The sequence below is a fragment of the Anoplolepis gracilipes genome, chromosome 12 (assembly GCF_047496725.1).
Source record: "Anoplolepis gracilipes chromosome 12, ASM4749672v1, whole genome shotgun sequence".
NCBI lineage: Eukaryota > Metazoa > Arthropoda > Insecta > Hymenoptera > Formicidae > Anoplolepis > Anoplolepis gracilipes.
The window spans coordinates 10,999,482-11,012,145 of record NC_132981.1 but is presented as its reverse complement, the minus strand read 5'-3'; the positions used below and the strand labels follow the sequence as shown (position 1 = coordinate 11,012,145).

The window sequence follows — 12,664 nt, the reverse complement described above, 5'->3', positions numbered from 1 at the left end:
AGAGAAAAGAAAAGGAGTGATTTAGTCGAATGCGAGAAAGCTGCCGAGAACAAAACGATGAAAAAGATTAAGATGACATGTATAGAAAAAAAAAGTAACGAGTATAGTCAAAAACAGAGAGAACGACCACTTTTATACGATTCATTGTCGCGAATTACGCGCCTAAGAAATTTACATTTTTCTCTGTTCGTTTTCACGGAGAAAAGCATCTCCGTTAATCTAGCAGTCTGGCGAAATCGCGCGATCGAGTCAAATATTTAGTTCAAATCACAGTAACAATCAGAATTGAACTAAGCCTAGCTTAACGCGATTACTTGCTTTTATTCAGATATATAGTTCTTTGTAATCCTACATATGATGTGAACAAGGGAGGAAAAAAAAATCGAAGCTCACATCGTTGATTTTAACCAAAGCGAACGCTAAACCATGTTACCTGGTAACTGGACTTTAAACTTGCGAGTCTTGATGTTCTAATTTCAAAGTATTGGTGAATCTCAAGTCGACTTTACTTTAACGGAAATTTCATTTGAAACTCACTTGCCAAGAAAGTTAAATACATACGGAGAAGTTGCGAAATACATTGCACGTGCAAAGAAGACATGGCAACTTTAAATTTTCGTCAAAAAAGATATTTTTAAAATGTATTTTTCAATATAGATTTCGACAATTATCGTGATATTTGAAATTTATTTTGCGTACAATATGTTCAATGTATGTACATGTTATTGATGATAATCTTAATTAAAAAGTTCGATAACAGGCCGCATTTAAAGCAAAGAAGAGCATCATCAACGACAGAGACAATAGCAATAAAATACAATAGAAGTATTCGAGGAAAGACTAAGAAATCTGCAGAAAGGAAGCGAATATGTACGAGATCGATGAAATTTGAATCAAAGTGAATGAATCTACTGTTCCGGATAAATGCGATAGTACGTAAGAGGAAGATTTTGGCTCTATCTTCCCTCTCTCCGTTTCTATTCGTCATCGGTTAGAACTAAATCGATTTCCAAACGTGCTGCTTCGAATCGACAGGATCTAAGCTTGAAAGAAGCTTATAGTACAATCGAATAGAATGTGGCACATTACTATGAAGGGCTGCAGATACGGCGGGTGGTTGCGACGATGGTTCAGATTGGAATTAACGCATCCGCGTCGCGTTAATTCGAATTTGAATAGTCAAGAACGCGGAAATAGTCATGTGAGCCGTACATAATAGTTTTAGTTACGAATAAAGTTTTAGCCGTGTTATGTGTGGTGGGGAAAAAAAAAAAGTTTTACGTCACGAAAAATCGCGCGATCGATCGATCGAACGAATTAAATTAAAATTTCGTATTCGCGAGGTCGAATCTCGAGGAATTTTCATGCGTTTTCCATTCGCTGGATTATATTAAGATCGGAATGAAGCTCTGGATCGGTGACGACGAACCAAGTTTCGAAGTATGACTCGGAAGTAAGAATATCTAATAATAAAATCACGGAAGGAAGAAGCGGATGGAACGAAGCCTCAAAGCGATATAATGACTTACTACTAGAGAAGCTTCGTATGCACAGCACGCCGTGGAACTCGGGTTCAATAGGAAACACTATCTCTATGATAAAGCCGATCTCGAGATGTATATTACATCGATTTTATCTTAGGAAAAAGAGATTTAATAGACAGGAATGAGAACCAAATGCGCATAATGTCTTAATAGAGAATGCGTCGTTCGGGAAATTGGGACCAAGTAATTTCGATATCTGAGCATACAAAAGCGCACGTACAGCGTCGGTGTGTGTATGCTATAAATTTCGTATTTTCAATATATATTAAAATAATTATTATATATTCTCATGAATCTAAGATTAATTGATATAAAGAATTCATTATTTCTCGAAACAGTAGATAAATGTGTATATAAGTATCTTGTGATAAAAGATTTCGTTATTATCTATAGATAAAGTGATATTGATAAACTGATATCTGCGATTAGTACATAGAATAGAATTGTAAGTTTTATTAAGTTGCATTAAAATTAGATTTAGTAGCATTCGGTTTCAGTTTAAATTAGAGCGAAGAAAAAAGAAATGTCAAATCAAGATCCATGATGGACAAAAGTGGTAGATTTCGCATCATAATTCGCTGAAATTAATTTAGACGAAGCGCAAACCGCAATAAATGTGCCGAGAGATACGTTGCCGAATCTTTAAATAAATGAATTCGGCAATAAATAATTATATATTTTCTACTCAATTTCTCAGGAAAGAATTTTTTCTCTTTTTACATTTATGCCTCGTTGATTGCGTTATCTAAAATGTTTCGAGCGTCGCATTTGCCTCTTCGAAGTCAATATTACGCAGAGAATGTGTAACAATACGAAGTCGATAGAGTCTTAATGGACGGGAGGGCAGATATCGAAGGGGACTTCCGACGATGGTCAGGCCTGAAAAGAAAGAAACAGCTTCGAACACGCGTGCTCTCTCCGTTCTCTTTGCGTTCTAGAACCGAAACGAACCGAAGCGAACGGAACTTCACGTGCTTTCTCTTCGATACTTTCTCGGGGTCGCCGCCAGCCTCTTCTCTTTTCTTCGCGGCACGACGTGCCGCCTTTCCCGATCAACCATACACGCGAGCTATCCTCGTGCATCTCGTAGCTAATAGCAACTACATTTTTTTATTTTATTTTTTGAAATATTTGCAAACGGCATCGTATATAAATAGTAGATAAATGTTCATACTTTTCCATTTATATCATATGATAGAAATGAGTTTTGAGCCTAACTATGAAATTGGTAATCTTCTGGACTTCGCTTCGGATATCAATTAATAATAGCTAATTTGCTAGTAAACCAGGCCGTGAAGCGATAAAATGATAAACGTTTATCCGACATGGCCGAGATCTTGGCGTTGCGTTACGTTAGTGACCAGTTTGCGTAAAACCGAGGCGATAAATGTAAATAAAAGTAAGCTATGGGTAGTAGGAGGAAGGAAAAAAGAGGACAGAAGATAATAAAGGAAAGACAGAGGAACGTATTATCTCGTCTCGGGAATGATACGAGCGAGTGTATACGTAACGGTGGGTAAAAATGAAAAAACGAGAGAGAAAAATGGACTACGCGTAAAGAAGACACGTTACAAAAACCGGAGATGATGACTATAGTTGTGAGACAAAAAACGAAACTTGCCATCTAACAATGTAAATGTTTAAAACGGGTTCCAATACACTTCGAAGATAGGCACATCTGGATATCGAACGGTAATTAACGATATCAGAAGAAGTTTATATATATCTATATTAACCGGTTCGTCGCCAATATGAAAACGAGTTTTTCAGGAGTCGATTATGTATTTTCTCTACGTAACTTTCTATATACTGTTTATTGAAACCTATTATGCGGTCTAGTCGTGCATTTTTTATGCCACATCGAATTAAATGAAACGATCTGAGATATTTATGTATTTTCAATCGTCATAAATTTTGCCGTTGGAACTAATCTTGTTGCTATATTAATTGCAATATATCTGTGATCTTATGATATAATATATCGACGTCTTGAAACGATAACAATCTGCAAATGTTTTGCGACTTTCTTCAAACGTTTTATATCTGAGTTTTACATCTGTCACATCTTTCTTCTTCCAAAGGCCAAAGAACCTTATTTTTGAGATTGTAAATTACAAAGACATTTGTACCTATATTCCACGTGATATATATTTCTAAATTAGAATGAAATCAGTTCGCGACTAATCTAAAATATCTGAAATCTGTGTTTTCACACGATTCTATTAAAAATAATCTATAAGATAGAGATGACAAACAGAAGACAGCAAATAAATCTTTTGACTGACAAAGGGTCAGGGCGCATATCAATATTACATATTGCCATAAAGATGGCTACGCGATTAAACTTTTCTCACCACTCAATGACAACCAATACTGATTCATTGTAAGTTATATCAAGTATTTTGTGTCGACGGGCACAGTTGTAGATTCTTTATTACATTAAAAAATTAATAAAATATAATGTATATTTTATAAATGAAAGAGAAATCTTATATTATACAAGCGAAGGTAAAAATATATTTTATCTAGATCTAGAGTTTCACATTTTACATAGGACATGCAAACTTGGAATAAGAAATTTATTATCAATGTGGATAAATGTATATTGATGAAAAACATAAAATTAATTGTTCTAAATAGATTTTCAAATATTTCAAAAAAATATAACAGAATAAACGAGGAATATGTGTAATATATATATATATATATATATATATTTTATTATTTTTTAAGAAACATGATACCCGGAATAGTTTTTAAAACGTGTTGTCCATTATGCTTTTCTCTATCTTGTAATTTAGATTTTTCAGAACAATATTTTCACGCATAGTTTAATCATCGACTATTTCGCGACGTATCAGGATGAATTAAAATCAGAGAGAGAAAGAGAGAGGGAGAGAGAGCAGTAATTTTTTCTCGCGTGATTGCGGACATTCCGTTTCGGCATTCGTTACTCAGCGAAAGAAAGTACATTAATTTCCATCATTGGACTTTGACGTACGCGAGAGAGATCCACTCCCGACTATGACGTGGAGCATTTTGACTGTGACTGATGGCGCCTCATTTACCCTTCGTGTGTTTCCTACACGCTTGCTATGCGATTCTACATGCGCACGCGTTTCTTTTGTGCCAACTCGTCCTTTTTTCTTCCGTTTCTTCATTCGCAACTTTTGCATCTTGTTACGCAGGCACGATAATTTCACAATTACGATAAAATATGTAATTGGAATAGCATTGTGACTTTGAACGATTTATAAAGTATGACATATTAATGATTTATAAAGTAAAAGATTTATAAAGAGATTTAAATCCATTTTATTGTTTCATACATGTGTGATTCTCTTGTCGGCTCTTCTGATATTTGGAATTTGTTGTCTCAAGTTTATATATTTATAATATTATATTATATATCTTAATTTTTGTATCAAACTTTTTTTTAAAGCTATCATGCTTGTTAATATTACGTGAAAATATAATTACATTTGAACAAGTAACTTTTAATGAGAGAGCAGAGAGAAATTAATTTGGATTTTCCTGTATTTACGATTGAAAATGAAAACTCATATGATCAGAATATGCATTTATACAGAAGATGAATGATGCAGGCGATGTTGTTGTAAACAGCATATACAAAATGTTTTGCGTTTGCATCGAGAAATCTTTTATCGACAGATTTTTTGACAAATTTAAACTTGTATTATATAAAGTAAAAATATCTATCGAACAACTATTGTTTCTTGCAATGTTTTTTTCAATATTAATTTTGAATTTACAAATTAGTTTTTCGAATAAAAATTTTAAACAAAAAAAAAAAGATATTTCTAAAAGTAAAATCAACTTAAAATTACCCAAGTACCTAGAGACTTCTTCGTAGTTTATTTCTCTCCTTGCAACTTCAAGTCTGAATTGGGGCAATCGTTCCTGAAAATTTTCTCTTAAGAAAATTCAGCAAATAATCTGGATTGTAAAATATTGTTCAGTACAGCTGAAATATCCGCTGTATGAACCGTATAGCGTATAACCGTTATGAACTAATAAGCACTATTAATATTTTAATGCATTGCATATTATACGACATGGCGAAATGTTCTGTAGAAATGGCGAATTTCTGGGAAAAATTGGTTTTTTCCGCGAGGAAACTTGAGATCCCTCGGGAGCGAGCGAGTTCGGAGCGCGCTCCAGCTCGGAGCTGTGAGCGGCGGGTGTCGGCGCGGTGACGTCGTTGCGCGAGATGACGTTATCGAATGCAAAAGCCTCCGTTACACGGTTATCGAACACTTTTCACATTTTCCATCGCGCACATCCGTCACATCGCCCTCGCTCGCTCACGCTACTATATTCTCGCGTCGGATAAAAATAGAAGCAAATATTTTCGCGGTTGTTCTTCCGTTCCCGAGTTCGCATACTTAGGTTCAAAGGGTGTAAACGTGCGCGCAGTTCGATACCTTCTCGATCTAGCGAGACCACGGGTGAGTACAGAGAACAGCGGTCTCGCGCGAATATGTGTTTACGCAAAACTTTGGCGCGAGATGAAACGTGCGAGCTACCGCGCGAGAGGATCAAGTTTGGCCAAGGTTGAGAACCGTCATGGGAGCCTGGGTAATAAAATGAGGGCCCCTGCTCTCCCCTGGGGGTGGGGCCCCCTCGATAACCCATATTGTACCCCCCATCCCCTCGTTCTCTCCCTCCCCCCTCACGTTCGTCCCTCGCGCCGCCGCCCCTGGCCGTATATACTCCGATCGGCCGGAAGAGTTTTGTCCGGGCTCGTCGCGTCAGAGAGAAATCTTACCAAATATATCTACGGGTGAACCGCATGTTCGAAATTTTTCAAAAATGATGGTCGTGTAGCGGGGAATTTTTGCAAATTTTCGATATAGCGCGCAGCCACTTAGCCCACCGATTTCCCTACGAAAAGGATTTTCGCGAGAAAATCGAGAGGTGGAGCGCGCCGACAATACTTTTGCGGCGGCGTATATACACGATCATATACCACCCCTAGTCTCCCCACACCCCCCTAACAACAGTGGGGTGGTACAGTCCCGACGAAGAACCGACGGCAACCCCGGCGTATAGTCCGCGCTGCCAGTCGGGACGCGCGAAAAATCACAAAAGTGAAGAATGGACGGATAGGATGAAAAAGGGACGGATTTCACCGGTCGAGTTCGCGAGGAATGGATTGAAAAAAATTAGGATTTCCAGCTGATATAATTCCACCGTGTTCGGATATTGCCAACACGTGAGAATATTCTCAGCGTTTATTCAGACTATGGAAATGCAACGGTAAACGGCAATATACCAAAATTCATTCACCAAACTTCATACTTTTCGAAATAATACTAAATTCAATTGAATATGCATACTTTTATATATCGCCTAATCAATTGTACGTTATCATTTCTTTCTCTTTTTCATAATTTTGTAAATTTATTTTTGTATAACACACTTTACGTCTAACATCGAACGCATTTTTCAGATATATAGAATTCAAACTTAAACCGATCTAAATTATAAAAATTAGTTTCTATTCTCAGAGCGAAATTATATAGCGAGAACTAATAACTTTTTACCAAAAACAAAATGAAGCTTTTTCTCTCTGCGTATTTAGCGCTAAATGCAATCTGTCTGATTTTGAGTTTTATCGATCTGACGTGAATATAAAAGAGTTTCAGTATTAAAGATGATAATCCACAATAAATGAAATAGCAATAAGTACAAGTATATACTTAACATTAAATAAAAGTGTACAGCTGAGAATTCGGGGACAAGGGCGAGAATTTTGGGAGTCACCCGAGGACAGAGGAGGGGGGGAGGGGGCAAAGAACGCATCGGTCGCGGGCAGTCTCGAGAACGGTCGACGCGGCCGAATCGATGAAAAGAAATTTATTCGTCGCGAGCGCCGGCGGCGGGTTTAAAATACGGCGTCGACGTCGAGACGCCGCCGCCGCCGCCGCCACTGCCACTGCCACCGCCACCGTCGCCGTCGCCGTCGCCGTCGTCGTCGTCGTCGTCGTCGTCGTCGTGGTCGTCGTCGTGGTCGTGGTCGTCGTCGTCGTCGTGGTCGTCGTCGTCGTCGTCGTCGTCGTCGTCATCATCGTCGCGTCCTGGGAGTAACGCCATGTCGCGCTATCACCTGGTAACACGCTGGAATTACATCGGATTCTTTCTCGTCGCGCGTCCGGTATGTCGGAATCGGACTGGAATTCGGGACGACTCGATGCCGGACATTTTTTCGGCGGCCCAGCCGGGTCGAAACGCGGCGTCGCGCCGCCACCCGGTTATTACGACGCGCATTCGGGGCGACTCGATTCGTGGAGTTTTGCATTTTTTTTTTTTTTTTTTTTCCTCCGCACTCTTTTCGATCCTGGACAAATTACATTTAACTTTACCGCTAATACGGACGCGGCAAAAAATGCGCATGAAAAAAATCACGCCGCGATTTACGTCCGCGCCCTTTTCCTTAACTCGTCGCCTATTGAGAGATCTTTGTCGGATCGCTTTGAACGCGATATTATAGACGTTGTAGTGCGCTATAATATCGGAGTTCATTTTAATGAAAATAATAAAGGCGTTGCATATATAATCTCTCTCTTTCTCTCTCTCTCTCTCTCTCTCTCTCTCTCTCTCTCTCTTTCTCTCTTCCTCTTTCTCTAAAATCTTTAATCTTGATTGAAGATTGCCGCACACGTGAAATGCAAAGTGCGACGTAAAATTTTATGCAATTTGTCAATAATGCTTTTAATATTAAAAACGTGTATTGCAGTACCTTTGTCGAGCGTTTTTGTCAGTATAAATATATAAAATTCGAGTCCCTATACTTTTCGTACGTTGCATCGCGACCATCGCAATTTTCGCTGTTATTAACTTGGACGAATTGAAAATATACATATACATATATATATATATATATATATATATATATATATATATATATGAATGTCGTTTTATGTTATTTCCTTGTCATTCGCGCAATATATACATAGTTTATAACGGAGAGAATCAATTTTTATTTTGCGGGAATAATATTGAATTTTGACAATCCTCCCCCGCAGCGAGGACGATGCGAATGCGAATTTCTTGCGCGCTGTCGGAGGGTTGGTTTTGTTCAAGGCGAGAGAATTATCGGATCGAATATGTAAAATGGAATAGAATGGCCAAAATATGGATCGAATTGCAAACACGGTATTATTTCCGAGATATATTATTCACTCTTATTGTTAGATTCTGTTCATTAACTAGTATCTAAAGAACATATAAGTTAGAAAACTCGTCCAACGGAGTAAAATAAGCTACAAAAAGAAAAACATGTTCTATTGATTTTTTTATACATGTTATTTACTGAATTGATATATTCTGCAAATATATATGGAGAATGTTATATTTGATATTTGTGCAAAGTCTTTTATCATAAATGAATAATATCGATTGACGAGAAGGTGTATAATAATCATTATCGTAAAAGTGATATGACGACTGGATGTTTTTAATTCATGCTAATGTTAAGATATTTTGTTCTAACAGCCTGCATATAATCTAATATATCGTCTGCGTTTTAAAAGTAAAAATATAATGAACTTTAACAGTATCTGGCTCGTCACTTATGTTTCTTATTTATTTATTTAAAAGGCTAATTATAAATATTTATTTAAAAGTAATCAGTGTACGCGTTATTGAAAATATATAAATTATATATTGTCATATTTATATATATAATATGAGTGTTGGAAAAAAATACATGTACCTATATTATAAATATAGTACAAACTAAGTTTTTACATTAAAATATATTATGTGTGATATAATTCGAAAATTAATCACATTGCTACTTGATCTAAACATATATTACATATATGTCAGACACATATATGTGTCGAAACAAATTACACGTATTAAACATGTATCGAAACACATGTCGTGTTACATTAGTAGGCGTATGACAAAACATACACGTATATTACATATTGCGCGACTGCTGATTTCTCATCGCATCACTCGAATGATTTTCCGAACTTGTAGCGATCGAGCTTCGAGAGAGAAATATTTTTCTCTCTCGGTCTCTCACATTATTGAATATCGTTCTATTTGTCGAGCAACGTCTTCTTGATCGTTCAGTTACACTTATCGTGTCACTGTTTCGCCTTCTACTCTATCTCGAGGTTCTTCCATCCGGGCCGAGGTGCGCTTGCCAGAAATATCAATTTGCGCGGGAGTGGTAACAGTTTGCTTGATTTGGCACGGTGCAGCTTACGTCCGAAATAAATCTTCGCGAGTGCAGTGTCGATGCCCGCACCGGAAACCGATTGTCTATGCGGATTTGACACGAGTAGTGTACTCTCGTCCCAACTCCCCCGGCTTCGCCGACGATATCTCATTCTCGCAACTCGATTTGCGTCTTATTTATTTATTTCTGATCGGATAGTTCGATCAGAAACACGTCTTTCTACGGGCGAGGAAAACCGTTATTCACCTCTATTTAATTCTTCTCTTTAAACGCACTCATGTCGTCATATATAGTGCGTTTCTACTATTGCGGTAAAGCTGAGTTTACTTTCCGATGTACAAAATTAAAAGGTGCCTATTGACAAGCGTAGTGGCGGAAACGCATAATAAATTACAATGGCAAACATGATAATTGTTGTTCCGACAATGAGCGTTTTGTCACGAAAATAAATCTATTCAGAAAACAATCCATCAAAGTGTATTGGTATTTTTCGGAATGCATTTCGCATACCATCGGTTGTTGCATTTCATATGAGAATTTTTCTATCGCTCGTAATGTACACTGCTCCTTAAATTTTTAAATTGGTAATTTAATTTTATATATATATATATATATATATATATATATATATATATATTGTGTATATTAATTTTTTGAAAAATTACAAATTTTTAATATTTATTGACTTTTATCGACGCTATACACACTTGAAAATAAACGTAGCAGTATAAAAAACAAGTAAAGTAAATGTAATTTTATAGTAAAATAATTATTAAACTTAATGTAACATTAATATAAAATATGATGAAGCATTTTTTAATTATAGTTTTCTTATAAACCATAAAATTGAAAATATAAACAAAATATAAAATATAATTGAAAATATAAATTATCAAATAAATGTGTTATGCGTTCAAAAGATTTAACGCGTTACTTGTAAGATTCGCAAAGATTCGCAAAAATTCTTGGCTGAATGATTCGCGATGTCTCCGGCTTTTCGAATCGGGATCGTTATAGAAATCATCGACGACAGCAATTTTTCGCGCGCGAGAAAAGCCGATGAGCGACCGAGCTGCATGCGGGAAAATAATAATAAGGGAAGCGCCCGCGGGGGTAGGTGGACTTGGCAGAAGGGCTCTAGGAGGATAGTGGAGGTGGAGATGCATAATTGAATGAAAGCGTGGTGAACAGCAGAGCCAAGGGGTAGTTCCTACGACTGAGAGGGGGCGGAATGCTATAATTTCAAGCCAGACAGTCATGCGTTATTCAGCGCCGAGGTACAGGCTCTCTCTTTCTCCTCTCCTCAACCTTTTCTGCGCCCTTCGCATTTTTGAAGGGGGAGGGAGAAAGGTGTCACCTCTTTATTATCTCTTCTTCTTTTCATCTCGCTGTATTTCTCTATTCTAACTAACCCTTCGTTTCCGATTGTTCCCGACTTTCAGCTCGTAAAATAAATATCATTGATGCGCAATAATCATTGTCATGCGACAGTATATGCGTTGAATTTTTAATACAAAATTTATATAACAGGACGTAAGCTAATCCTTTCTGTATTTCTTTCTGTTCTATTTAGGATAGTGAAAACCTTTGGTGGGAGTCCTTCGCGACCGAGTTTTTCGAGGAGGACGCCACCCTTACCCTGCACGTCTGCTTGGAAGACGGACCGAAGAGATATTGTGAGTATCGTTGATTACTTGAGCAGATTTATATATTTTGTCAGTTTTTGATGATGATTCAAGTCGAAAAAGCATTGAAAAATTTATAATAAAATCAATAAAATATCTAATTAATCAAAGAAACGATATAGAGTATATAAAAGTAAGACATTTTTAATTTATAAAATTGATAGAAGCACACGTGGAAAAAATTGAGTCGCGATAGAGACATCTTTCGAGAAGCAAGGTGACATTCTGAAATAAAGTTTCTCCGATATCTAATACTTTCTGCGTTATCTGCGTTAATGCAATCGATTTCTGTGCTAGATAATTTTTTACACCTTGACGATATCGCGATCCATTACTGCTGCTTAATCGTTGGCAAGTTCCTCGTACGATACCGCCTGTGTTCTAAATAATGACGTGCCACCACGCGGCAATTTTGCAGTTGGTGGATTTTAATGTCAGTTCTCACACACACCGCCACGATATACGGCGACAACGTGATTACATGTCTTGCGGATGCATATCGTTGTCGCCCGGATATAAACGACAAGTTCGCCGTAAGACAAGATGCGGTAACACGGGATACATTACTTTGCAATTAGAAGAGAACAAGAAATTTTCTTCCTCATTATTGTTATATAACGATTTGCATATATTAGTTTTTGTGTTTTATCCATACATTTTTGTTTATTATTTTCGCGATAGATTATAAAGTCAAGATTTGTGGAATTTAAACGCGTTAATTTTGTTTTTATTTCTTTTTATTAGATATATTTATATAATTTTTCATAAAGATGCTACACCGTATTTATTGAAGGAGATTTTGTATCTAACACGTAACAACGCATCGATCGACCTAAGATAGATAGAGCTGTCCATCTTAATAATCGCTTCGTCTTTTTCTCGCAACACGTTTCTTGTATTTATTTCTAATTGTTTCTACTTTTATCTTTTCAGCGATAGGAAGGACGTTAATACCTAGGTACTTCCGCTCGATATTCGATGGCGGTGTTACAGAACTTTACTATACTTTGAAGAATCAGAAGGAGTCGTTTCATAACACCACTATAACCCTGGATTGTGATCAGTGCACGATGGTCACGCAATACGGGAAACCGATGTACACCAAGGTACGAATAGTCCTGTCCCCAGCAGAATTTATATTACACCTAATAAAAAGATATAACGTTCGTAGAATTGAAATTTAGTTATCGACGAATATTAAATTCAAATTTTTTTCT

The 12,664-nt window shown here is 36.9% G+C and overlaps 1 protein-coding gene across 3 annotated transcripts in view; it reads left to right on the top strand.

Annotated features, from left to right (window-relative positions):
* The window catches only part of Chi (LIM domain-binding protein 2 Chi), a 74,523-nt gene that overhangs the window by 58,246 nt on the left and 3,613 nt on the right, over positions 1-12,664 (top strand). For all 3 annotated transcript variants that reach the window (XM_072903392.1, XM_072903391.1, XM_072903393.1), the window contains exons 3-4: positions 11,336-11,438; positions 12,381-12,553. In XM_072903392.1, the coding sequence (XP_072759493.1) occupies positions 11,336-11,438; positions 12,381-12,553 (276 nt within the window). The remainder of the gene's footprint in view (positions 1-11,335; positions 11,439-12,380; positions 12,554-12,664) is intronic.